The sequence below is a fragment of the Callospermophilus lateralis genome, chromosome 2, assembly GCF_048772815.1.
Source record: "Callospermophilus lateralis isolate mCalLat2 chromosome 2, mCalLat2.hap1, whole genome shotgun sequence".
In the NCBI taxonomy this organism is placed as follows: domain Eukaryota; kingdom Metazoa; phylum Chordata; class Mammalia; order Rodentia; family Sciuridae; genus Callospermophilus; species Callospermophilus lateralis.
The window spans coordinates 3,284,962-3,312,510 of record NC_135306.1 but is presented as its reverse complement, the minus strand read 5'-3'; the positions used below and the strand labels follow the sequence as shown (position 1 = coordinate 3,312,510).

The 27,549-nt window shown below is 58.5% G+C and overlaps 1 protein-coding gene across 4 annotated transcripts in view; it reads right to left on the bottom strand.

The window, feature by feature from the left end:
• The window catches only part of Brd3 (bromodomain containing 3), a 30,180-nt gene extending 9,487 nt beyond the window's left edge, over positions 1-20,693 (bottom strand). For 2 of the 4 annotated variants that reach the window (XM_076845129.2, XM_076845131.2), the window contains exons 1-7: positions 20,613-20,693; positions 9,361-9,686; positions 8,266-8,403; positions 6,989-7,136; positions 6,066-6,280; positions 3,944-4,315; positions 1,794-1,922 (exon numbers count right to left, since the gene is read on the bottom strand). In XM_076845129.2, the coding sequence (XP_076701244.2) occupies positions 1,794-1,922; positions 3,944-4,315; positions 6,066-6,280; positions 6,989-7,136; positions 8,266-8,403; positions 9,361-9,573 (1,215 nt within the window). In that variant the 5' untranslated portion in view covers positions 9,574-9,686; positions 20,613-20,693. Of the gene's footprint in view, positions 1-1,793; positions 1,923-3,943; positions 4,316-6,065; positions 6,281-6,988; positions 7,137-8,265; positions 8,404-9,360; positions 9,687-19,901; positions 20,118-20,612 lie in introns of those variants that run through there. The other 2 variants (XM_076845133.2, XM_076845130.2) reach the window with 2 other exon arrangements.
• Positions 20,694-27,549: the final 6,856 nt, after the last annotated feature.

Here is a 27,549-nt window from a genome sequence, read left to right as displayed (position 1 = left end):
CCCAGAACCGCCAAGCTAACCCACTGTGGACCAGGGAGAGTGCCTTCCTTGAACCCTGACTGAGGCCCTCTAGTCACAGGGATCTGGGGCCTCCTGCCCCTGTCCCCTTCCCCTGGTGTCAGTGCAGGTCTTGTCTCCTAATGATTGGCTCCAAAAACTGACTCAAGAGCAAGAACCTTGTCCTTTCAAACTTGGCTTTGAGGGCAGGCCGTGGCGTGTGGTAGAGCACTTGCCTAGCACATGCTAGGCCCAGCACTGCAGAAGAAAAAAAGGTGGGAGAAGCTTTGGAAAGCTCCTCAGTAGCTCCTACAGGAGGACCTAGGCCCTTGCAAGGCCCTTGCAAGCCCCTTGCGGTGAAGGGCGCCACCCAGATTGGTGTCCCACAGTGAAGTGAGAGCCCCCTGCCGAGTGCACACTGCCCCAGGCTGGCTCACACAAGATGGCCCCACCGAGCTGGGTCTAGCTTCCTCAGCAGCCCATTCTGAATTCTGCCTCCCAGCCCAGTTCTGGGGAGCAGCCCTGTGCTCACAGCCAGTGAGCCGTCCCCAGAGTAGGCTGCCCTCAGAGCCCTGACCTGGGGAGACAACCAGCCTCGGAGGCCATTCCAGGAGGGCAGCTTATTAAAGGTGCTGGGCTCCAACCCATGGCCTGATTGAACAGCTTCCTCCAGCAAGCACTAGGCAGGTGCAGCCGGGAAGACCCTCAGCCCCCGGGGCTGTGCTGCTGACAGCCAGACTCGGGGACAGCGGCAGAGCGGCAGCCTCTGCTGAGCACAGAAGCGTCCCTGGTAGGGAGCACGGTGTCTGGCAGAGCCTCGGGGTCCAAAAGAGTGAGCATAGTTCTGGGGTGGCTCTGCCCTGTGCTCTAGCAGGCACAGCCCTGTGGAAAAGGGCCTCGCCGGGCCACCGTACAGAGGACCCAGACAGCTTGCCGGCAGCGTAACCCAGGACACCACCTGGAGCTCCCCCACGGGGCGCCAGGATGGGCCTAAGCCAGGGAGTCAGAACGGCTCTCAGGACGTTCTGTACAAATATCAGCCACGATTTGTTTTCCCCACCAAAAGGGCTGTTGATCATATAAACTTGAAACTGAGACTCTTCTTTATTTTTTTTCCATATTTTTACTGCTGCATTATGATCGTGTACAATGGGATTCACTGTCAAAGATCCATATGTGCACACAACTGGGACTGTTCTTTAAAAAGGCAAACAACCTGCAGCCGAGCCTGAGAGCTAAACAGGGCAGGTCCGGCCCAGGCACATGCTCCTGGCAGAGGCTGAGCCCACCGCCCCCCTGCCCCCCCCCACCCCACAGGCCGTCTGAAGCTCCCATGCTCTGCAGCTCCCATGCTCGCTCCAGTGCTGTGGCTGCCGCCAGGGGAGGTACAGTAAGGTGGCCCTGGCCTGACAGTTGAGCCTTAGGAGCAGGATAGCTGCACCCCAGTCAGCCCTGGAGGGACAGGCCCTCCGGCAGCAACACCCTGCAATGCCTGCAGGTGGGCACAAGATCCTGTAGCCATGAAGGCACTGCTTACTCGCTGACCTTGTTCCCAACAGCCCACGCTCCTGGAGGTGGAGGCTAGCCTGTCCACCACAGCATCTGAACACCAGGCTCCAAGCCTGCCTCAAGCCAGCACCCATGGAAAATGGGTTTTGAATGATGCTCCCAAGACTCCCTAGCTCAGTATCTCTGAGACACGTGTGTCCCTCCTGGGTGCCCATCCTGTATCTGGGGTCCAGGTGCCCCCAGTGCCGAGTCAGCTCTAACTGCTCCTATGCCCAGCCTCAGGTTACCTGGAGCTTCCTAGCCATGGCCACCACCTCATGGTCTGGAGGGTTGTACTTATAACAATTTGAGAACATTAACCGGACGTCGGCGGCGAAGCCCTGTGCGTCTGGGTACTCGCGGCTGTCCATCTTCCTCTGCAACACACAAGCAGTAGGCACGAGTGAGCAGGGTTTGGCGACCATGCGCTCCCAAGCACACCCTGCCAGGATGGACTCAGGGTCACACAAGCCAATGCAGCACCAGCCAGGACACCCCAGCTCTCTGGAACTTCAGGTGTGGGTGCCCACAGGGAGGGAGGGGAAGGGACTCGATGGCTTAGAAGGGCAAGTGGAATGTGGAAACAGAGTCCCTGGCTGGAAGAGGCACTCTGCCAGGAGTCACGGTCCTCACCACCACCCTCCCCTCCCTTGTCCAGAGTTCCTGATTCCATGAAGCAGTCAGCACCCCACACAGAAGGCTCTCCTGTGAGGTCCCACACTGCCGACCACAGGAAGCCTGCTCAGCTACAGAACAAAACATTGCATCTTTTTCATGGGGATTTGGTCACTGTCACCCAGGTTGTGGCTTACAGAAGCAGCATCTCAGAGCCCAAAGGCAGCTCATGCCCCCTCCAGGGAGCCTGGAGCCAGCAGGGAGCCACAGAGCCCCTGTGGCCTAGGCCTGGAGGACCCCAGTGGGTGGGGCTGGAGGCACAAAGCTGGGCAGGGGAAGACAGGAATGGGACCACCCACGAGGGGACATCTCGAGGTCGCCATGGAGACTGGAGCCAGGACTCAGGGCCTTGAGGGGAGAGCAGACAAGGGGTGGCCCAGGAGGCTGTCAGCCCAGGTGCCAGTGAGATGGAGTGGCTGGGCACCAACTCCCAGGGGTCAGAGCAGCCTCCTCCAGGAGCCACCCCGTGCCTCTGGGTCACATACCCTCTGCAGAGGACTGTCTGGGGACATGGGGGAAACCAGAAAACCTTCTGATATCAGGGGAAAAACCTGAGGTCCAATTTCAACAGTGCCAGGATGAGACATGCCCAGAGCCCAGAGCTCTACTTTCCGAACCTGTGGTGGGGGCCACATTCCCTGTGGTGCGGAGGGTACAACCCCTGTGGTCAGGGACATGCCCTTGCGGTGTGGCCATGCCCCCTGTGGTGTGGGGCACAGCCTGTTACTGACAGGTGATATTAAGAGCTGTGGCTGCCTTGTGCTCTTTTCTACTACAACCTGCTCGTGAAGGACATGGCAGTGGTGGTGAAGCCGGGCTCCGCTGTGGACAGTGCATCTAGGCAACCCTGCTCTGCCCAGCGTGAGGGGCCCGGGAGGCCCAAAGCATGCTGTGATTTCAAAGTGGACCAAGCTTGCAAAATGGCTTTACTCTGGAGGAGAGCAAACCAGCCCCTCTGAACCAGCACGGCAGGTCAGGTCTTGATGCAGCCCACATGCCAGACCCCCAGCCTCACTCCGGAAGCTGCCACTGCAGCCTGTGCGACACAGGAGCCCAGCCACAGCGAGCGGAGGCTCCTGGCACCTCTGGGCTGAGGCTCTGCCCTCAGTGTCACACCCAGGGCACTTTATCCAAGTGAGCACAGGCCTTCCAGACATCCATTGCCCACTGGGCAGGATGTCCTCACCGGACTGCCCTGGGCTGTCATTACTGTGAACGGAGGCTGAGGGCTGAATCAGCCTCCACAGACCAAATGCCAACAACGGACAGGACCACTACCTGCACGTGGGAATCGTTCCAGGGCCCAAGAGGTGGGCCACGCCTGCCAGAGCTGCCCTGCCCAGGAGGGCAGAGCACTGTGGGGACCTCGGCCCAGCCCAGGCTGCACCCTCTCTACGTCATGGCCCACCGAGGCCCACTCGGCTGAGACCCGCCTGGCTCCACCTGGCAGAAGACACACAAGCCCAGCAAAAGGCAGGGTCTGGAGAGACCCTGTCTGGGGACGGGAGCTTGGGTTCACCTCCAGTGGTGGCCGAAGGCCAGAGCCAGACCCTTCCCACTGGCCACCCAGCTCTGGTCCCTGCTAAGGACCTAGACCTGGGGCTTGAGGGCAGCACCGGCAGCTCTAAGTCATGCCTGCCACAAGGTAGGCCATCTGAAGGCCTCCCTGCCCGAGGGACAGGCAGCCACAGGCATGGGCCAGCTGGCGGGGCACCCCGCCCACCTTGACGGTGCTGAGGTCCATGGGGTGCTTGATGATGTCGTGGTAGTCATGCAGCTCCAGCGCCTCAGCGTCCACCGGCTTGTAGAAGGGCCAGGCGTAGGCCGCATGCTTCTTGGACAGCATCTCTCTGAGGATGCTGTCGCAGTGCCGCAGGTGCTCGGACAGCTTGCCCTTCTTGCCCGCGTGCTGAGGCACCTCGCCATCCTCCAGGTCCTTCTTGGGTGGCTTGATGGGGCGACCCCCGCTCTCGCGCCGGGCCACCACCTTGGCCTGCTTGGGGTCTGCCAGCGGCGGGGGCGACTCACTGCGGCTGGCGGTGATAGCCGCTGTGGTGGGCGTGGTTGTGTCTGCTTTCCGCTTCACGCCCTTTTTCTGTGAGAGCAAAGCGACCAGTGAGCACCCAAGGTAAGGCCCTGGCATGGGCACGTGTCTCGAGGCACACACTTCTGGAGCGCAGACCTTACGCAGTCTCGCTGCGTCCTCCCTACCGAGGACACCGAGGCTCAGAGTGGCCAGCTGCTGGCCATGGTCACACAGCTGGCAGTGGTGAGGCTAGGACTCTGAAGCCTGCCCTTGCCAGACCTGAGGGCCTCACCTCTCTCCCTGGGCCCTAAGAGCCCCGCCGTCCAGGTGGGCTCGCTCACTACCACCCTGGGTGGCATGAGGAGCCACACACCACCCACCCAACACCTGAGGCCCACCTCAGCCCAGGCCCAGCACCAATGGGGGTCTCCCTGCTTTTAAAGACCAACAGAGAGTGCCAGAAGGGGACCCGAGCTGGGCTTCAAGAACAGACACAGTGGTTGGTGCAGGATTTTGGGGGGCAGCAGGAGCATTCTGGGCTAGACAGGTGGGGGCAGCCCGACCAGGGAATGTGAAGCAGCCACAGCAAGTTTGAGGCCAAGGGACTCCAGGAACTGTGGGGTTGGCAAGTCTGGACTGTCCAGAGGCATGGGCAGCTACCACTGGCTGTTCTAGGCCAGGAGCCTGATGCAGCAGAGTGCTGTGTGGCCGGGCCTGAAGCAGAGCCGGCGGCAGCACACAGGACCTCCATCACGAGCAGCTCTGACACGCAGGCAGCCCAGGTGTGAGGGTCTCTCCTGTAGCCTGCAGGGGCAGAGGGCCTCGGGCATCACCGGTGAGTCGGGGCAGGGCTCAACGTGCTCCGAGACCAGCTTGGTGGAGCCGTCAGCTCAGATGAGGTGGGAGGAGAAGCCAAAGGGAGCCACAGCTCCCCAGCGGGCTGCCAGCTGCCCAGGGGTCTGCTGTCAGAGTGGCCCACATCGATGCCCAGCTAAGCTGCTGCCCTCAGGCTGACGGGGGCATGAGCCAGCTTCCACAGACAGTTAACAGGCACCCACAGGATGCCAAGCACAAAGCGCGTGCCCCAGAGGGCCCCGGGGAGGGGGACAGGCTCATCTGGCTCTGGCAAACGGGACATGCTCCAAAACAGCCCCGCGCCATGGGAAGTGGCCTGGCCAGGCGCCACCCAGAAGTGCAGGCAGTGAAGGCCACGGGGAGGGGAAAGCGACGGGGGTGGCGTTTTACCTTGGGAGAGCCATTAAACCCTGACGCCCGCTTCCTCATCTGTAAGAGGGGGGACTACTGTCTGCCCCAGAGGGTAGCTGTGAGGATCAAATCGAAGAAGACAACACGTGTCAGTGGCTGCATGGGCCTCGTGAGCCGCGTCCTGCGTGAGAGCCAGGCCTAGCCAGGACGGGGAGGTGCCCATGGTGAAGAGCTCCCAGCAAGCAGGGTGGACGGAGGCCCTCAACACCCAGCAGTGCCACTCACTGGCCACCGCTCTCCCCAGGCATGAGCAGGAGAGGGACTGTCCCCCATGCTGCTCTCCCACACCTTCCCACCTTGACCAATGGGCTGTAAGGCCAGGGCTGCCTGGCCAGAGAAGCTGGGGTTCAAGTCCAGCCCGGCCCTCACCAGCCGTGTGACCTCCAGCCCCTGAGCCTCGGTCTCCTCATCTGTGCAGAGAGAACATCTCCAAACAGCCAATAGCTCCGGGAGGCGCAGAGCTCCCCTCCCACCCTGGACCTGCCCACTGCAGGAGCCCAACAGGTCGGCCCCAGCCACTTCACAACGACCACCTCAGGCCCCAGATGCTCACCTTGACAACAGGTGGCGTGGGAGGGACCACAGGGACGATGGGCGTCGTGGGAGGAGGCGGTGCAGCAGCAGGGGGAACAGGGACTGATGTGACATTCGCAGTGATGGTTGGTACGGGGGTGGCAGCAATGACAGGCGTCTGGGAGACAGTGGGGGGCACATTCTGGAAGGGGGTTGCTGGGGAGACTGAGGACACGGCGGCCACTTGCTGCGTACCTTCAAGACAAGGACAGAAACTCAGCACAGGAGCCTTCTGCTGTACCTCCAGAAGCACCCAGGACCATGCCTTCTAGCCAGAGTGCATCAGGGGCCGGCTGTGAGAGCAGAGCCCAGCCTGGCCAAGAGCCCAGCTCTGCACCTTAGGGCAGAAGCTGGGCTGGCTCTCCTTGGCTGAGTGCTCACTGTAACAGCAGCACCCCTGGCCAGAAACCAGAGGAGGCTGAGGGAGGAGACCAAGAGAAGCCCCGTGGCCTGGCACCAAGAACCAGCTGTGGGTTCAGGGGACCTGGGACAGAACCTGGCCATCATCGGTAACCAGCCGAGCAGGCGGCTACATGGCCGGCTTCCTCTACCTGGCTCCTCTCCTCCATAACCTGCCTGGTCAGCCCGACCCCAGCACTTGTGCTACTCTACCACCAGGCTCCCCAACAAGGAGCAAGACAGATGACAGTGACGCTCAGGTCACCAATTAGACAGCAGAGGAAGATTTGGAAGGGGAGAACAGGGACACGTGCCAGCAACAATGTCAATGTCCTCCTTGCCCCCAGGCTAGCCACCTCTCCAGCACAAACTGGTGCCTGCAGGCTCACCCCATCCATTCCACCCAGTGGACAGGGAAATGGCCCCGAGGGTCACAGGCCTGGCACCCCAGCCCATCTACCTGTGGCCCATGGACAGAACATCCCCCATCCCCCTCCCCTTTACCTGCACTCTGGGTCCCCGCAGCCGGCTTCCGGCCTTTGCCCTTTGGAGCAGGGGGTAATAACTCAACTTCCTCTTGGGGCATCTGGGCCACTTTCTGCAGAAAAATTTTCTCTAAGGCTTGGGCCATTAGCACTATGTCATCTGTGGGCTAAAGACAGAGAGCCCGGGTCACTTGCTGGGAAAGGAGCATGATCCTGCAAATCATACTGTGGGTTGTGGCTCAAGGAAGCCTTTATGTAGAATCTGTTAAGAGATCTGGTGGAGAGGACACTAGACAAACATATTTCAGTGCGGAAACTCCTAGAGCCACCCAGGTGCGGTGGCATGCACCCACAACCCCAGTGGCTCAGGGAGGCTAAGGCAGGAAAGTGGCAAGCTTTAGGTCAGCCTCAGCAGACCCTGCCTCGGGATAAAAAATTTTAAAAGGCTGGGGTTGTGACCCAGTGGTAGAGCAGCCCTGAGTTCAATCCCCAGTATCTCAAAAAAATAAATAAGAAACAGCTGCCATGGGGGTATCATGGGGCGGAGTGCTTGCCCAGCATGCCCAGCATGCCCGAGGCCTGGATTCCATCCCCAACACAACCAAAAAGAAAAACAAGAAAATTGTAGCCTTCATCCCATCCCATGGGGACAAAGAGCCGCAAACAGCCCAGTACCCTTCATCTCTACTTAAGGTATGTACTATCAAAAAAAAAAAAAAAAAATCAAGCCAGGCACAGTGACCCACGCCTACAATCCCAACAGCTCGGGAGGCTAAAGCAGGAGGATCGTGAGTTCAAAGCCAGCCTCGGCAAAAGCAAGATACTAAGCAACGCAGTGAGACCTTGTCTCTAAATAAAATATAAAACAGGGCTGGGGATGTGGCTCAGTGATCAAGTGCCCCTCTATTCAATCCCTGGTACCCCAAAAAATAAAACAAACAAAAAAAACCCCTCAAAACCAGGACCCCAGGCAACTTCCCTAACTGCCCCCTCCCTGAAACCACTCCGCAGGCAGCTCTGCTCAGCAGAAGTGCTCTCTGCTGTCCAGAGGGCCGCCAGGCGGGTCAAGCTCAGGCTGCACTGCTCCGAGGGTTGCTGAGATAAGATGTCTAGGCCCAGGTAAGGAGGTCAAGGCTGTGGGTGGTCAGGGCCGGCTGTGCTCCGAGCCTGAGCACCTCCACAGCCCCCTGACTTATGGGGAACCAGCCCTTGGGGCCAACCCAGCCAAGGCCACCCAGGGACTAGGCCATCCTGGGCCCAAACCAGCATCTGGAGCCACACTTGATGTCTTCTTACCTTGTTGTAAATATAACAATTTGTAAACATGGTGTTGAAGTCCTGCATACATTCACTTGCGCTCCAATAATAATTATTTTCTAGTCTCTTCTTAATAGTCCCCATATCCATCGGGTTTTTTATTATTTTATGATAATCCTAGAAGAGAGATTTTCAGAGGTATCATAAGAAATTCTGCATGACTACTTTCTCACTTCCCAAGTGTAGCAAGGGGTCATAATGAGGTCCTCGGGCTGGGTACTAGAGCTGGGCCACCTGAGGGCAGGTGAGCACTGGGTCTGAGGCCATCTACAGCCAGTCCAAAACAACTACCTGGAGCCATTGCAGACCCTGAGCTGATCTACGTGCTACAGAAGGTGCCAAGCCCCATCCAGGTAACCTTTTTTTTTTTTTTAAGTATCAGGGATTGAACCCAGGATTGCTTAACCATTGAGCCACATCCCAGACCTTTTTTATATTTTATTTAGAGACGAGGCCTCACTGAGCTGCTGAGGCTGGCTTTGAACTTGGCCTCCTGCCTCAGCCTCCTGCTGCTGGGATTACAGGCAAGCACCACTGTGCCTGGCCCATTCTAGGCATTCTAAACCCACCAGTGGCCAGGGGCCAAGCTGGGCCAAGAATCCAGACCACCAAGTACAGGGCAGGGGATTCTCCTCACAATTCTCAGGGTTTCTCTATTTGGGTCCAGATCAATACTGAACAGGTGCTGGGGGCACCATCGCCTAGAGTTCAGGTCTTGGTGTGCAGCTGACATTGGAAGACAAGTGGGTGTGACAGGTGGACATGCACACGGCCCCAGGTCAGGCCTCAGTTGCACAGATCTGCTCCTGAGCCCCAACAATGTCGGCACCTCCTGCCTGCTCCCCAACTCCTGCACCCAAGACTGGCCGCCCACTCTCCCATAAGCCCGTAGCCCTGCTGCTCCTTCCTACTGGGGGTCACAGGCCATTACCCTGGAGCTGTGGGCTACTGGAGGCACAGACTGTCCTCGGCTTAACAGCACCTGCCACATCTCCAGCACCACCTGGCCAAGACACAGGGGCAAGGCTGGGAGCCCAGGGTGGGCAGAGGGCCTTTGGGCGCAGGGCTACTCACAGGCAGATTGAGTTTGATTGCATCCACGGGCTGGTAGAAGGGCCAGGCAAACTGATGCTTCCAGAGCGTCTTCACCACCACGTTCTGCATGTACTGCAGCTGGTTGGTCTTGCGGCCAGGCTTGCTGGGGTTGGAGACCTCGGGCGGGGGGGGGTTCACAGGGCCCGGAGCCACCGGGATCCCCGCAGGGGCGGCCGTGGTGGTTGTGGACATCCTCCAGCAGCTGGCTCACTTGCTGTCACGGCTGCAGCTCCAAAAGGCCCCTGCGCCTTCTGTGCTCCCCGAAGAGGCTTGGCATCCCATTTCTGAGCCCAACCAGGCAACACCTGCAGGGGACCAAGGACAGAAACCCGTCACCCCAGAGTCCCCAGTTCTGCCACCTCAATGAAGACACCGCCTGGTCCCAGCAAGGCCATTGGCCTTCCCACCTGCCCTGATACGTAGCTGTCACCTGTACACAGGGCCTCTCCAGCCACTGCCTGTCAACCTGGCGGAGGTGGAGTGCCGGATGGTGGGGTAAGACAGCACAGGCCACCTGCTTGCAGGTGGGAACACGGCTAAAGACGGGTGTGCCAAGGACGAAGCCACTTGGCTCGCCGCCCACCAAACCACCACTTGCCAGGGCTGATTTGCTTTCCCCAAACCTTGCACTTTTCTTGGCTGTGGCAAGGTTTTAAGGACAATCCACAAGCAGAGAAAGTGCAGAGAACTACAACGCAACCCCAGGAGAGCCAGGGCCGGCGAGATCAGCAGTGACCGACACGTGTCTCCTACAAGCGTGGTGCGGTGCGAGTTCTAACGTAACCAGGAGAACAGCTCTGGGGTTTGTGATGGCGGCTGGCTGTGACACGGCCTGGCCCTCAGCCAATCAGGACAGCGAGGGAGGCGGCTCCGACCCTGCAGTCCACCTCCTCTGCTCCTCAGGGCAAATAAGGGGCTGGGGGGCCACCCCAGGCCGGGCTGGAGTGCTGGGAACACTGGCCCTACCAGAGCCGAGGCCCTGGCAGCCCTACCAATGGCTGGGACAGCGGGAACCGTAGGGAAAGCAAGAGTCCTGGCAGCTTCACTGTGTGCCCTTCACTCCAGGCCAGGGCTGGCGCTGCACCCTGCCTTTAGGTTTTCCAGGTAATGCCCATGTTGGAGAGGAGCCAGATTCTACTGGATGCCAGACAGCCACTGGCAAGCCTCTCCAGAGTGAAGGTGGCTGGGAGCCGGCTGATGCCCTGCTGGCCCCATCCAATGCCACAGCGGGCGTATCTGCACCACAGTTGGCAAGGGCCACAAACCAGGGCTCTGCCCCCAGAACGCTGGTCGTTAACAGAACGTCTGCTCCCTCCCAGCCACTCCTTGCCCACCAGGCCCCCACCCTGCTTGTCCCTCTTCAGAGAAGGGCCCCTGGCCATTAGGAGCTATGCTGCACAGCAGCTCCCAGGGCGCCATTCTGGGGCGCCTCAAGGTCCTACATCTGGCCAACTGGGCACTGGCCCTGGCGGTGGCTCAGTGGGGAAGGCAGCCCCACCTGTATCGGCCAATCACCACAAGGCTGTGTCCTCACCTCCAGGAAGCTTCCAGAAAGAAATGACCTGAGACAGCGGCAAGGCACAAGCCTGGGTCACCCTCGGGGGCTCCTCCTAACCCCAGCCTACCAGGACATTTCTGCTTAGCAGCAGTACTCTGGTCAAGACCCTGTTCACCAGAAGCCAGGTCCAGGCACTCACTGGTTCAAAACCCTCTAGGCCTCCCCTGACACCACACTGGCCAGCAGGGCCCAAAGTGACAGGGCCTTGAGACATGTAGCTGCTGCAGCCATGCTAGTCCTCACTTTTCCCAGGCCTCTTGGAACCTTCTGGAATCCCGTGGATGTAGAGCTGAGGCTGTGGCATTCGGGCAGCTAGGACTGCCACAGGAGGCCCAGCCCCAGGACAGGAGGCTGCACTGCACCCCAGCTGCCTCCCAGCGACGGGAAGCCTGCTCCCTGTGCAGCCAGTGTGTGGACCCCAGGACCTGAGACACAGGGGACACATGTGCCTGGAAGGGGTCCAAGGTCCTTCCACTCCAAGGCATCCTTCACTCCAAGGTGCCTGGTAGAGATGGGCGAGGGACAGCAGGACATGGGCATGGGAACATACCCACCCAGAGAGCTCAGGGAGTCCAGCCTCCAGGGGAGGGAGAGGGGAGGTGGGAAGGGGCTCTGGGACGGGGTCCTGGTGGTTTCCAAAAGCCCCAGGCAGCACCTGCTCTTCCAGACACACCTCAAGCTGAGCCTGGAAGAGTGGCAGGTCTGGGGAAAGCCACCAACAGCCAGTAGAGTCCTGGCTCTACTCTGCCATCCTGCCACCTCACCACCCTCCACCAGACCAGAGCTGTGTGAACCAGGCGTCGGCACACACTGTGCTATGCCATACCATGCCATGCCATGCCACGCCACACCAGCGCTGAGCCCACAAGAATGAGGGAGGCCCAGAAACTGCCAGGACAACCTGGGGGCAGCAAAGCCTTGAGGGGCGCTGTCACCCAGTGGCCCAAGCCACTGCCCAGCAGGCCCGGGGCCAGGAGGCTTCCAGAAAATAATGACCTGAGATAGACCCTGGGACGGCACATTGCGAGGCCAGGCTGGGCAGTGGTAAGGTGGGCACAGGGCACCCAGGCAGGACCTTCAGCCCTGCTAGGGCACCTCCTTGGCTCTCAGTCACCAGTGCCCCATGGGCTGGGCCTGCAGGCAGGGCCCAGTGGGAGGACTAATGGAAACACCAGGGACGTGAGGGGCTATGCCAGCAGCCCCCTCGCCCAGACCACGCGCACATGTTCACAACGGAGCTGTGCGTCACAACTGTGACCCACCAGACAGACTGTGGAGCATGCAGGATGGGCATTGGGCCCAGGCCCTGTGTCTCTCCATCCTGTGCTCCTGGAATGAGGTCACTGCAGAGCTAGAGAACCACGGCAAGGTGACGAGCGGGACACCAGGCAGTCCAGGAAGGTGTGGTCACAAGGCCATGCCAAGTTCCAGACTGGGTGGACAGAGGGTGGGCCGCTGGCCGAGTGAGCAGCACATCTCCAACAGAGCTAGCTCACCATTTGGGACCCAGAGTCAGGCCCCCTAACCCTAAAAGCCCTTAGCTCCTGGCTGTCACCCCAAGAGCTCTCCAGGCAGGCAGGGAGCCCCAAGGCCACAGCTCCCCACCTACGAGGAAGTGACATTTGGGAGACAAGGAGCCACCTGGCAAAAAATGCTAGAGCTGGATATGCCCATGGGTACAGGGGATGTGTCCCCAGTCACCCCAGGGGTTCCATGAAGCCTACCAAAGTGACATCTGGGGTCTTATCTGACACCCACAGACTTTTGGCATGCTGGTCCCAAGCCAGCTTTGGAAATAGGAAGATCAGAATTGCACTCAGTGGACCAGGACAGCCCTCACCCCTTGCCCCCTCCCCAGCCCAAGCCCTGGCTGGCCTGCCTCTCCTCAGCCTGACCAGCCAGTTCTGCATTCCATGGGGCAGGGGTGTCCCTCCTGTACGCACACCTCCCCAGGCCCGAGGTCACCTCCCATCCCAGACACTCCTCAGCAGGAAAACAAACACTCTAAGGTCAGCCGTCCCTCTGCTGAGGGGACAAGTTTTACTGCAGAACAATTAGGGGGGAAAACTTTAACCCAGAGCTTTGGGACCTACAAGAGAGTGACCTAGTGGCAAGGAAGGCCACCGTGGCTGGGGCTGGCTTCTATGAAGAGCCGGGAATCCCTGGGAGGGAGTGAGGGCAGGTGGCTGGCAGGCTCCATTGTACAGTCCAGAAACCAGGCCAGTGTGACCAAGAGCAGGCCTGGAGCCCAGGGCCAAGGGGTGATACAGGGAAGCATGTGGGCTTCTGGAGCCTGAGTCTGGCACTAATTTGCTAGAAATGCTTGTTGGAGAGCAAGCCGAGGAAGTGACCCCAATGCTGACCAAGTACCTGGCCATCTTTTGGAACTGGTGCTGATAGATTCGGGTGAAGGTATTGAACCCCAGGGGCCCACAGAGCCACATCCCTAGTGCTTTTTATTTTTTTATTTTGAGACAAGAGTCTCACCCCATTGCTTAGGGCCTAACTTACTTGCGAGGCTGGCCTAGAACTTGTAATCCTCCTGCCTCAGTTCCTGAGTTGTTGGGATTACAGACACGGGCCACGGCCACCTGTAAGGTTTTGGTTTTTCAAAGGCCCTTTCAGAGACTCATGGTGGAAGGTGTGTGAGTGGGATGTGTCTGGGATTTGCTGCATGATGGGGGCCAAAAACAAGCGGGGTCTGGACAAAGCGGCACAGGCCATGAGCTCCCCTGCTCTGGAGGCTGAGCACCCTCTACATCCTGGTCTGCACCCTGTGGAAGATGATGCGCCTTCTCCTTGCCCCTGCCTGGCACACGTGCTCAGCCTCCTACCCCTACTAGGTGACCTGGGAGACCTGGGGACCACAACCTTGCTCCCTGCAAGCAGCTGGAGCCAATGGGAGGGACTTATGTGGCATGGCCAGGGGTGTGCTGGAGAGGGCGTCAAAGGAATCCCAGACACAAGTGGCACACTTGAGGCCCCCTATCCCCTATATTCCACCTGCCCGCTGGGGAATGGGCAGCAGGGGGAGGTCTGGTCTTCTAGGTAAACACCCCTTTTCCAGGGGGAACAGAGGGTCCAGCTGGAACTGTGGTGGCAGGGCTGGATGCCAGCCTTCCTGACATGGCCTAAACCTACCCCGAAGAGGGGCTGGGTGCACCGTGCCCTCCATGCAGCCCTGGCTCTGTACCCACCAACAGTACCACCAGGAGCGGCCCTCCGCGGTCCGTCCCCCGTGGTCCTCGCAGACCAGGGCCTAGCAGCAAATGAGGTATGCCCGCTCTGGCCAGGCATGGCAAAGCAGGGGTGGACCCCATCTCAGAGTGGGAAACTGAGGCTCTGGGGCCCTTCCTGAGGCCCATCTCTCCCAGGCCTCCTCTGCAGTCCATAGTAAGGGCCCCCAGGTGCTCCCGCCAGGGCCGACAGGGACTGCGCAAGTGTGGGTGAAAGTCCGCAAGAGGCAGAGCCTTGACAGAGGATCTGAAACCACAGAGCGGAAACAGACAGACCGCAAGTCCTCCAACACAAGAGAAAGCCCAGGTCAGAGGGCACCAGGGAGGCCCAGGGCCAGGACGCCACAGGAGCCAGCAGCAAGGGTGGGGCCCCCACACCCAGGCTCTGCCTTCCTCTTCCAAAGGAGCTAAAGACTGAACCTCGAGCAGAAATTCAGCCCCCCTGAGCTCACAAAGGGCCAGCGGCAAAGCTATGAGGCCAGTGCTGTTTCAGGGCCTGGACAGATGGAGCGGGAGCAGGGATCACCCCATGGAAGACCCCTCGAAAACTCAGTAGTAGTCCCACTGGCCTCCTCCTGCCATACTGCCTGCCATAAGCTCAGGATCCCCTCTTGGAGCTGGACACTGCTGGGCAGCAGGTACTGAGGGCCAGCACCACAGCCCAGCTTCAAGGCAAGGACAATGTCCACTCACCCAACATGGAGGGCACCTCCCTGGCCCTGGTTGGGCCAGCTGGAGGACAGCAGGTGGCATCTCTAGCCTCACCTGGCCCCAGAGCAGGGACCCTTTTGGGGTGTTTCAGCAGACAGATGGGAAGGCTGCAGGAGCCATGTGGGGGTTGGGGAGCAGGGACCCTACAGGGCCAGGCAGGGGGCATGCTCATGGGGCTCCCACCTGGGGCACTAGAGGATCTGCAGAGACACAGCTCTGGGCGTGTTCAGGAACGGGTGGATGTGACAATGGGTGCAGAGGAGGGGCACGTGTCCCCAGTTACTCCAGGGGTGCACACACCCCAGAGGGCAGCAGTCAGAGCTCCAGAAGGGCAGGCTACATGGGCAGCAGAGTGGGAAGGAAGCTGGGCAGGGTGGTTCCTCTGGATCTCAGTGGCCCTAGTCTCCCCTATTGCTCAGATCCACTGTCCCCATTGGCCACAAAACAGCGTTCAAGGAGGCCAGCTCCTCCAATGGGAGGGTGGCCCGCTCTCTCCATCTACCTGGGGTCATCATTCCCCTGGGGACCCCATACTGATGGCTTCCTGTACCCTAAGTGGCCGGTGTAGCTGTACTCAGCCCAGTGTCCTTGCTGCTCCATCCTAGTGTGGCACCCATGGGGTTCCAGGTGAGGAAGGGGGGCTCAGGGTGGGGAGAGCCAAAGGGCGAGGCCGACCCAGCCAAGACGCCAGGCCCATGCCATCTCCGGGGAATTCCACAGCCATGCTGCAGGCACTGCTGCCTTCTGCCCTGGCAGACAGAATGAGTGCCCCTGGAGCGCCCACCCTGGGGCCAGCCCTCAGGCTGCGGGAAACTGGATCCATAAGGGAGGGCCAGTTTCAGTGACAGACGGAGCCAACTGCTTCCACAAGCCAGGGCAGGAACCAGGGCCAGGGGCCTCCAGGCGGCCCCAGGGCGGGCAGTCAGCATGGGCGGGGCCTCCCTGTCCAGGACAGACTCTCCCATGTAAGAGGCACAGGGCCCTTGCGGTCTAGGCGCCCCTGGCCAGCGCCCCATGCTTGTCGGGTCTACATCACACCTGCCCTGCAACAGCTGCCCAGCCCTGTCTGGCAGCCCTGGCCCCATCCTATGTGCCCTGCTCCACTGGATCCACGGGGCTGTCCCATGGCCAGGCATGCAGGCGTTCCCCAGGCAGCAGCTGCGGTCCCTGCTTCTCCTCCAACCACCACCCCCCTTTCTAAATCCAGGTTTTTTCCTCAGGCCGCAGCAGCCCACGTAGGAGCCAGCCTTTGGAGGTTCCTTTGCTGCAGGGACATCCACCTCAACACAGACCCTGACCCCCCACCATAGCTACAACAGCAAGGACAGGTGGACACCTTACACTTGAGTCCCTTCACACTCGTGCTGAGAAACCAGGACTCCTGGCCAGGGGCCCAGCAGGCCAGGCCCAGGGCCGTCCCTCTGGAGAGCTCAGTGGCCATGCACCCGGTCACCTGCTGTACTCAAGGGTCCCTGCATGGGTGGGGGTGACCACAGAGCCACAGCCCAGAAGGATATTCTCCCCAGAAGGACACAGAGGAAGACACTCGCCCTGGAGAGGGAAGGGGGTACTGTCCCCAGTCAGGTGGCCCAGCAACACTGCAGTGGCGTGGTGAGCACCGAGGCTCAGATGGACCAACACTCCCCTCACTCAGCACTTTCTGGAGCAAGGCTGGAGTCTACCCAGCACCCTGGTCTGTGGATCTAATAATCACTACAATCACTCTCCTCTAGGGTGGCCTGAAGAGCCCCACTCATACAGTAAAAGAAAGCTAGGAAAGGACCCTGCCTGGCTGGGTGCCAGGCCCTGCCTCTCTAACCTGCCCCTCAACCGCCTCCAGCAAGATCAGCGGCCAGGACTGCTGGGAGATCCCATGCTGCCTACCCTCGGCTCAGAACCACTAACCTGAACACCTTTCCACCAGCACCTGATGCAGGTGCTGGCCAGAGCAGGGGAGGTGCCATGCACACCAGCTGTTTGCTCCAGAGCAACCCCCACCCCAGCCCTCCCCGCCTGCTGGCCCTGGGCAATGGCCCTAAGAAGGAGCCAGCTCCACCATCTCATTTAACAGATGGGAAGTGAGGCAGACTGAAGTCACAGGCTGGGAGGACTTGGGAACAAGAAAAACAGCAGTGGTAGGAGGGCCAGGAGCTCAGGACTGCCACCTTACCCTGCCCTGATACTCAGGGGCAGCCGGCCTGCCCTGCCCTCAGTCTAGCCACCCCTCAAGACAGGATGCAGGCCAAACTGAGGGGGAGCTAAGAACTCAGAGCCCAGCAAAGGTGCATGCCTCATTTCAAGTCTGCAGCTCCCGAAGTCACAGTGGTCCAAACCCACCCTAGTGTGGGGCAGGCACCATCAAGGGCCCCGTCATGTGGTGCAAGTAGGTGGTGAGCATCTTGGGGCCAGGCAGCACCCGGCTCCTGTCTGGAAGACAACCAGGCCCGGACCCTTTGCATGCCACACCATATCCCCTAGATCTGCCCAAGATGGTCAGGCAGCACTGTCTAGGAAGGGAACCCACTGCACTGCCCAGCTCACTCCTCTTCCTTCTGCCGTGCCACAAGAGACACACAGTGACCACCACGAGGGCAGCAGCCTTCATGTGCAGGTGGGCGTTGCAGGTAGAAACGTACACACCAGACCTCTCTCAGTCCTTGTGAAAAAGCTGAGGACATTCTGCCTCCAGGACCCAGAGCTCCTAGCGACAGACTCCAAGCTCCTTGTGACATGGAGGTCCCCTCTGCCCCAGATTCCAATTTCACAGGTCCCTCCTCTGCAGATCACGCTGGGAATCCAATGGATATGGAGATGCCTGAGACATTCATTGTCATGCCCAACTTCCAAACACACTAGGAGACACCTGACCAGGGACACCTAGATGTTACTGCACTCATATGACACGTCCCAAGAAGCTGAAGTGCCCTCCCAACAGCTCATTAGCTTCTGCGGATTCTGCAAGACTTTGAGGCTTCTGAGGAAAGGAGAACCTTCTCCAAAATGCACCTCCAATTCCAGGCTACAGGGTCCTGCAAAGGAAGTACCTAAGAACTGAATCCCTCATGAGACAGACACTGGCCAGAGACAGCCAACAGCTACACACACACACACAGGGGGATGGGGTGGGGGGGGGGGGCTCCCAGCTCCACTGTGAATTCAGACCTGAACTGGCTGAAAGACTCACACTCAAAGCCACCAACACATACATGATCCAATTGGGATGCTTCCTTTGATAAGAGCCCCACCACCCCAGGCAGCAGAGCATAAGGACTCCTCGGCTGCTTCGGTTTCACAGAAAAGAGGATGCTGAGGATATATGCTCCAGCCATGGAGACCTACATGTGGCAGCAGTGGCCTGATCTCCTGTGTTCCAGCAAGAGGCAGAGCCCCAGGCTCACCCAGGTCAGCAGAACCCCACAAAACCCACAGACTTTCTTAGGGGATGGAATGCTGCTGGCTGCCACAGTTTCTCATTTGAAGCAAGGATCAGACACAACTAGATACTGGCTTCCTCTGCAGAAATCTGCCTATACCAATGACCAGTCCAGAGGGCAAGAGGGCCCCACTGCTGACCAGCCTCACCACTGAGCCAAATACTTTCATGGTTTCCAAAATCAAGACTTGCAGAGCAGTCAAGGCAAGCTCCCCCAGCTGCAGGGACTTGGAGAGGGCGACTGGTTCCTGACATATCCCCAGGGCAAATGTACCTGATGGGCAGACCATCCTGTACCAATCACTCCGCTTGGAAGGGTCTGGGCCCCCAGCCCTCAAGGAGAGCTCTGCCACAGTAAACCAGGAGAAAGACAAGGCAACCCTGGGAGGCCCAGGACACAGGGCTTCAGGCAGGCATGAGCCCCTGCCAAGGAGCCTTGGCCTTCCCTTGAGACACTCCCCCACTTTCACTTTCTGTGGAAGACTGCCTGGAGTCTAGCAAGGGAGAAGTTTTACAAACCTGTCTTCTATTCAAATCTCACTTCCAAAGCAAGCGCAGGACTGCTTGAAGGAAAGCAATCGCTCTACTTTCTAACACCAAAAGTCAAAATGGTGCTTACTGTCCACCCTAAGAAAGCTTTTCAAATCCCTCCTCCCTGAACTTCTCAGTGACAGGGCAAGCACCAGATCTCTGCAGCTGCTTGGACTGTCTCTGCAGACACTCAGTGCCCAGCCATTACCAGGAAGGTCAAAAATGCCCCCACCTCCTGACACCGTCTGGGCTGTGCCTTATCTCTCCTGATCTGTAACCACCAGCACACATCAAGGCCCGACATAAGGCAAACAGACCTTTATTTGCAAATGAAAAGCCTCATTGGGGCCCCTGGGGAAGAAAGGCAGCCTGCCCCCATACCTAGAAGGTCCCTAACCTGAGGCCCGCCCTTTCCTGGACCCCCTGCAATGCCAGTAAAAAAAACTCACTCAAAATGCTAAGGCGGCATAGAGTCAGGAAGAATTTCCATAGTAAAGAGTAAGAAAAGGTCTGAAACAGCAAGGGAAGGAAACTTACCTCCTCCTGGGAGGAGAGCAGGGCACAAAGAGAACCCGGGAGACTCCCTAGCTTAGGTTTCTCCAGGCGTCCAGCCCTGTTGGCTGGTCTGGAAATGCATGCCCCCACCACTACCATTAACTTCTGCAGACAATAAGTTTAACTTAGAGGGGCGAGGGACACCAACTGTGCATTTCTGAGCAGAATCTCAACCAAAATTCTGGACCGCACACACTTCGGGATTGAGCACAACAGCGGGAACTCACGGTGGACCACTGGTCCGCTTCAAGTGGGTCCTGGCGAACCAAGCGCGCTGCCCCTGGCCCTCACTGCGGCCCTGCCCCGGACACCGCAAGCGGTGGAGAAAGGACGTCCCCAGGCCCCCAGCTTTATTCACAGGGAGCCTCCAAAGCCCACATAGGAGAAGGTTTGGTGCGCACTACTCCGCAGATGGGCTTGCACCGTGTTGCCACGCCGGTGCCTACCCCAAGTAGGAAGGAGGGAAGCGCCCCCACCCCTCCCGATCCAACTCGACCTGGGCCGGATTAAGAGCTCTTCAGGCTGATTTCAAAACGGGAACTCGGTCTTCTCCTGGCCTGGCTAAAGTAATCCAGCAACTGGTAGGGGAGCGAAGTCGACTCCGGGCCCACAACTCTGAGAGGAGGTCGCCCCCAAGGCCTGGCCGCCGCTCCTCTGGGCGGCCGCACAGAGACCAGGCCCGGCCCCCCGCCCTGGCCACTAAGGTCCCCAGTCGGGCACTGGCGAACTGGTGCCGGAACGCACTGCTGCGGCCCGAGCAGCCGCACACACCTTCCCCCGCCGCGTCCGCCCGGGTTCCCCCCTTCCGAAGATGGCGGGCAGAGGAAAGGGAAAAAAATCCCTTCCGCGAGAGAGGGCGCGCGGAGGCCGGGCTGGCGCGGGGCGCGCGGGCCGTGCCAAGTCCGGGATGCGCGCCTCGGCCGCGGCGACGCCCCCGAGCCCCGGGCAGAGGCGGCCGGAGCGGCGCGGCGCAGGACAGAGGGGAGCGGGACCCGCGCCTCCGCCGCGACCCCGGGCGGCCGCCGCGCTTTGTTGCTTCGTGGCCGCGCACAAAGGCGGCGGCGGCGGCGGCCCCGGGCGCCGGGCTCCCCGGACGCACCAACGGCCTGAGCGGGGCGCTCGGGGCCGCGCTGCCTAGCCTGGTCCGCCGCCGCCGTCCGCGCCGCCCGCCGCCCCGCGCGCGCAAGGAATCAAGAAAAAGGCGTACTTGGCCTCGGCGGCTCCGGAGCCGTCCCCTCCCGGCCCGCGCGGCCGGCTCCTCTTTGGCTCGCCGGCCCCGGCAGCATAATAGACGCGCCGGAGCCGAGCAGGGCTCATGCGCTGCGCCGCGGCGCCTGGCGGGAGTCGTAGTCCGCGCCCGGGCCCGCGCCGGGGCCGCCCAGGGGAGGCCGAGGCGCGCGGACTACATGTCCCGGCCCCGCCGGCGCCGCCCCGCCCCGCGCGCCCCCGCCCGCCCCGCCGACCCGGCCGCGAGCGGGCCCGGCCCGGGGGGCGCGCGGGGGCGGGGCTCGGCGCCCGCCCGCCCCGAGCTGGCGGCGGCTCGGGGACCCTCTGCGGCCTCCCCCGCGCGGGCCCGCGCCGCCCTCCAGTCCGCGCGCAGAGGACGTGTGCCCGTGGGCGGATTTCCAGGCGCCCCAGGGAGGCGTGGAAAAGGCGGGAGCGCAGCAGCCCCCGCGGCCCCGCCCCGCCCCAGGGCCCGCAAGGGCTGCCCTCGAACCCCAGCCGCGCTCAGGCGGCCGGCGCGCACCTGCCGGCAGCCCGTGTTTGTAAACAAACCGCGCGCCTAATTAGCCCGGCGGGGGCGCGCGGACGGGCCTGCGGGGGAGGAGCCCCGCTCGGCCGCGCCCTCGCCTCCACCCGGCGCGCTGCGCGGGCAAAGTCCCGGCGGTGGGGCGGGGGCCCCTACCCGAGTTTGCTGGCGGCGGAAAGGGCGCCAAGTCCTCGGCTGGGGAGGAGCACGGGAGGGTCTGGCTCTGTCCGGGGACCTTCTCTTTCTTGAGCCTCAGTTTCCCCATCTCTCCACCGAGAGACAGGCGAGAGAAGTCTCAGCCTAAGATTCCGGGACAGGGCCACCGAGATGAAAACAAGGACCGCTAGCTCCTTCTCCGAGTTTTGAAAGGCTCAGTTCACCGACATGTTTCGAAACTTGTTCTGGGTGAAGATTACTCGGGCATATATGTAAGTCAGTTTTTATCCAGCTGTACCTGAAGGTACATGTTGCGTATGTCAGACCCTAATACAAAACGTCAAAAACAAAAGCTTTCCCTCGAGGCCCTCTGCCTGCCACCTGCAGGGTTCGCGTTTCCTGGTGTGGGCAGGACCCACCCCACGCCCTTGGGGTCACTGAGTTTGGTTCAGGTTGAGCAGGAGTTTGGCCGAGGAAATAGATCTTCACAATACTGAAGTGCGCCAGCGCACTGAGCCGTGCTCTCCCACGCATCCAGAGGCAGGCAAGGTGTTCTGTCCCAGGCTTGCAGGTAAGGAAACAGAGGCTCAAGCTGGTGAAGGGACTTACCCCAGATCACAGAGCCAGTGTGCAGGAGAGCTGAGACTCTAAAGCCTCAGGCCTTGAAAACCCTTCTGTGGAGAAAACTCCCAGCCCTTCCTCCCTGTGCTGGGAGCTCTGGAGCTTCTCAGGGAGGTGGGAGGCACTGTGCGCAAGGGGGAGGCCGGTGAGGGGGGCTTTGCCTTTTTAGTTTGCAGAGTGGAGGGAGAACATCCTGGAAGCAGGAGAGTTAGGAAAAAGGGACCCTAGACAAGTCACTTAGAACCATCATCCCTGGTGCCCCAGCTAATGTAATGCCTTGTAGAAGTACATGCCTCTATCCCAGCCTGCTTGGCGGCTACCCACTTCCTGCTGTAGAGGGGACTCTCAGGGCTCTGTAGTCACTAGGACAGGCTGTCATAGCACTTTAAGAAACGCCAGTGCCATTCCTCCAAAGCTAAAACAAATAGGTCCTGAACCTGGTCTTACCCTCCTAGGGCTTGGGTAAAGGGCAAAGGGCACAGGGTAGGCCACTCTGACCAGCCAGGATGTCAAGGCTGCTGTCCAAACACCAACAACCCTGATGCCATCCTTGGCCTCCCACTGACAGAAACCCCCAGCAGTAGGGCAGGACCCCTCTCCTCCCTGGGGCCTGGCTCTCCCTTCCCATGCCTCCCATTCACGCGTGACCTGGGTGGCTCAGGTCCTTTCCTGAGGCCAGCAGTCCACTGGAGGCCACATCTGTAAGGGGGTGGTTCAGAAATTCATCTGAGCTTCTAGGCCCAGTGCTGATGCCTCTGCAGCCATGACCCTCCTTCCTTCCCAGGCTCCAGTTCTTGGAGTTCCACCACCACAGGCTTGAAGTCAGGCCTCTAGGGCCACTTTAAAGGGACAAATGCCCCAAGTGAAGCCACTTAACCTCCGCAGCCTGGTTTCTTCCTCTGTCAAAGGGCAGCTCTGGGAAGGGACTGGGCCATGTGCCCAAGCCAGGCTTGTGACATCCCCTCCTTCTATGTCACTCACCCCTCCCCTAGTATTTTACGCTGGGAGTATGTACTGTCTCCCCTCCACCTCCATGATGGCTCCATGCGAGCAGAGCCCTTGGTTGATGGTTGTGCCTCAGGCCTCCATCTGTAGACTTCACTGCAGCCAGACCTCCACCAGCTAAGACACCACCCTGTCCTCCTGCTGTTGAGACCCTCCTGGAGGCCACATAGCCATGTTTTGGCCAGTACAAGGCCCAGGCCCTCACCTGACTCCCCCAGCTTCATATACAGTGCCTCTTGAGACACACAGCAGTGACATTACAGTTTATACCTCAGTTTCTTGAAAGTTCAGTTATCATGAGCCTTGCCCCAGGAAACTGATCACTCGTAATAGTAATTAGTAATAAATTTCTATCCATCAAGCAGAGCCGGGGCTATGGAAAACTGGAGGGCTCAGGGAGCAGAGGTTTCTATGTATATAATTAAGGACTAGCTTCTGGGTGCCAGGCACTGTCAGTTTGCTGAATCCCTGAGCAGTCCTCCAAGGTAGGGACTGTTACACCCACTGTCCAGGTGAAAATGAAGGTGGCCTTGCAAACCTGGGCTGTGACTTGAGCCAGATGTGGGCTCACCTTTCTCCTGGGGGAGACATGTTATAGCATCCAGAACATATAACTTAGATCTCTCAGAAGAGGGCGGGTGTGGCGTGGTTCGGTGGCAGAGCACTTGCCTAGCACACGCGAGGCCCTGGGTTGCAGCCTCAGCATGGTAAAACAAAACAGCAGGGTGGGAGCCATGGAGCGAGGGACAGAACTTGATGAGCTGTCTCACACCCCAGTTCTCTCTGCCCCCCAGTGGAAGCCTGTTTGTGCAGAAGCAATAGTGAAGCCCCTAAAAGCCCTGAGTGGGAAGGCTTCTGACTCAGCCTGGGGCTCAGGTGAACACAGAGTGAGCCATGCCACAGCTGGGAGAAGCTGGTCGCTGGAAGACAGGTGTCCCAGTGTCCAACCTGTGGGACTACAACAGTAAGGCCCTGCCTTGAAGGACACTTGTGAGGCCTGAGTAGTTGGAGGCCCAGGCAGCCTTCCCTCTAATCACCCCCGCAGCACACATGCACCACCCTCCTGGGGCACCTGCTATGAACTTGACCCTCAGTCGCCACAGAGCCCACACACTCCCAGGGACAGACCGACATTCATAAATCAGCAAGACAGAATATCTTATAGTGGAAATCAAGCAGGGGGGCAGCCAGGTGTGGCTAGTGAGTCAGGGCAGCCAAACATGGGCAATAGAACTGTGATCCATTTTCATTTATGTTTCTTTTTTGATTATGAGTATTTTCCATTTTTTTCTATAGCAGAAACTCTGAAAAGTAGTCAGTGGTTTGCAGAAGCCAAAAAAAAAAAAAACTAGGCGACATGGTGCACCTGTGATCCTAGCATCCTGGGAGGCCAAGACAGGAGGATCTCAAGTTCAAGACCAGCCTGGGCAACTTAGTGAGAACCTGTCTCAAAATTAAGTTTAAAAAGGGCTGTGGGCAGGGGCTGGGATATAGCTCTATGGTAGAGCACTTACCTAGCATGTGTGAGTCCCTAGGTTCAAGACCAGTACCACAAAAGAAAAACAAAGGCTGTAATTGGTATGCTAGCAGTAGAGACTCCAAAATTGAAAATAAGAAAGCAACTCCATTTTACAAGAGAATAAAATACTTAGGAATAAATTTAACCAAGAAAGTGCAAGATTTGAACACTGAAGATTACAAAACATAGTAATGAGAATCAGAAATGAGCTAAATAAGTGAAAAGGCATTCTGTGTTCATGGATTGGAAGTCTCAATGTGATTGATGTGGCAACACCAACCAGCCTCACCCACAGATTTGATGCAATTTCTATAAAAACTCCAGGTGCTTTTCTAAAGACACAAACTGATCCTAAAGTTCGTAAGGAAATGACCAGACCCATCACTCTTCCTGGTCTCAAAATTGCAGTTACTGTGAGCAGAACAGTGAGGTACGGGTGCAGGTATAGGCATGAAGATCGACAGGATAGAAGTGGGGATTCCTAAGAAACCTCGAATCAGCAGTTGTGGGTCGACTTCAGCAAGGGGGAAGGGGGTCATTTCAACAGGTGGTACTGGGGCAAAAGGATATCCCCGCGCAAAAGGATGTCCTGGGGGTAGGGGCTATCCTCAGGAGGGTGGGAGAGTTCAGTGGGAGAGTGCTCACTCTCAGCATGCACCAGGCCCTGGATTCAACCCCAAAACAGTGCACCCCAACCTCATACCATATACAAAATGGATTGAATCCTAAAGATAAGAAAACATAGGGGTAAACCTATAAGACTTTGGTTTTAGCAGTGGATCCTTAAATCGTAAGGAAAAAGGGCTGGAATTCAACTTCATCAGAATTAATACCTTTGTACATCAAAGGACAGTATCAAGAAACTTGGACCAGGAACGCAGAGCACTGGCCAGGCACGTGTGGGGGCCCTGGTTCAACTCCAGCATGGAAAAGTAAATAAGTGAATAAGTAAAGATGTAGTATCCAGAACATATAAAAACCTCACACAACTCAGTGGCAAACGAGAGGAGCAAGCTGATTTAAGAACGGGAAGGACTTGGGTAGACAGGGAGGTTCAGTGTCATCCCGCACCATGGGCAGAGGAGCCACACAGGGGCACCACTTCACCTCTGCAAAGTGGCCGTAATTTAAAGGAAGAGAAAAGAGCAAGTGTTGGCAAGATTGGGGAAGAACAGGGACCCTGCACGTTAGTAGCAGGACAGCTACTGAGGAATGGAAGGGGGCAATTCTGAAGAGTCCAGCAGTGAGGTACTGCCTGACCCAGCAGCCCTGTCTGGGTGGACACATAAGAGGGCTGAGGCAGGCCTTCAAACACTGGCACATGAACGTGCATGGCAGTCAGGCATGGTGCCCTCAGAGTGATCCCAGAGTCTCAAGAAGCTGAGGCAGAGGGGCACAAATTCAAGGCCAGCTTCAGCAACTTAGCAAGACCCTGCCTCAAAATAAAAAGGGCTAGGGACATGGCTCAGGGTTTAGTGCACCTGGGCTCAATCCCCAGAACCAAAAAGAAAAAAAAAAAAAAAAAAAAAAAAAACAGAACGAGAAGGCGTGATGAGTCAGGAATCAGAAACCTCAAGGCTTCTGCAGGTGAGTGGCCCATCTGCCTGTGCCAGGTGCACTGCAGGTCGACCCTTCAGAGACATGGGTCTGGTCTGAATGTCCTCAGAGGCCCACGCTAAAGGCTTTGTCTGGCTTGGTGCTGTTGGGTGGCAGGAACCTTCATGAGGTAGGTGGGGCCTGGTGGCAGGAGTTAGATCACTAGCACATGCCTTGAAGGGACGCTGAAACCCTGGCCCCTTCTCTTCCCGCTTCTGCTTCCCGGCCTTTGTGAGGCAAGCGGCCTGCTCCACCATCTGCTTCCTGCTGTGATGTGCTGCCTTACCAGGGCCCCCAAAACTATGCACCAACAAACCATGGACTGAAACTCCAAAACCATGAGCCAAAATAAACCTTTCCTATCTGTGAACCAATGATCTCAGGTATTTCATTACAGTAATGAAGAACTAACACAACCCCAAATACTCATGGTCCCCCTCCTTGGTCATGGAACCCCTGATTTATCTGCACTGGGCATGAGGCCTCCCCAGATGATGATCACATTTCTCAGCCTCCCTTGCAACTAAAAGTGTCCAAGAGGGTGGGAGGAGGCCTGGTGCCTTCTGGGAAGGGTTCTTCATTTTCTCCTTGTGCTGCTGAGTGGGCCAGAGGGCCACCATCTTGGAACAATGCTCATCACCTGGACAGAAGGACCCACTGGCCAGCTCCTTCCCTAGGACTTTGTTTCCATGGGCGAGATGAAGATTCATTTTGTTTGTGGCATGTTTTTTGGGCTTTCTGCTGAAGCTGACATTAACCCCAACTGGTCTAACAAGTACGACGGGGTAGGGAAGAGGTGACAGTTTCACATTCCAAATTCTCTCTACACTCAGGGAAATGGGAGAGTCACTTTCATCTTTAAGGAAGTATGCCTTTAAAGTTTTAAAGAATTCAGTAGCAGAATGGGTGACTTTGAAGTCCTTAAAGGACACAGAAAACGCCCTGCTCTTGCTGGCTCTTGCTGCTCACATCCCCTGGGGATTAGGGGAGTTCCAGCCCCTCCCACTGCAGCTCCATGGCACAGCTGCACCACCCCTCGCAGGATGGCCCGCTGCACACCTGTCCCTGGGCAAGAGTCTACACTGCCCCGTGCTCAGCTCCGCGGGCTGTGGCTGCCTCTGCGCTGAGTTGGCCTCTCCCTCCCCGTGCTCAGCACAGGCGAGGAGCCAACCCTCCAGGTTCAGAGGCAACAGGGCTTTCCACTTGCTGGTGGGAGTGCCAGGCCAGGCTGGTCCGGGAGCAGATGGAGTCCAGGGTGGTGTGAAGGCACGGGTCTTTCACTTTAACTGCCAATTTTAGGAGACTTCAAATACTTAGAATTGATGCCTTAAGTGTTGGTCAAAAAACAGTTATCCATACCTTTCCTTAGTGGGAAAAGACATCATTGCTCACATTGCTTTATACCCCGTCAGTATATCTGTATTTTTGGGATGGAGGGAATGACAATGAATTGAGGAGTCTCTGAAATTATTAGGAAGATGAGATTGTGTGTGCAAA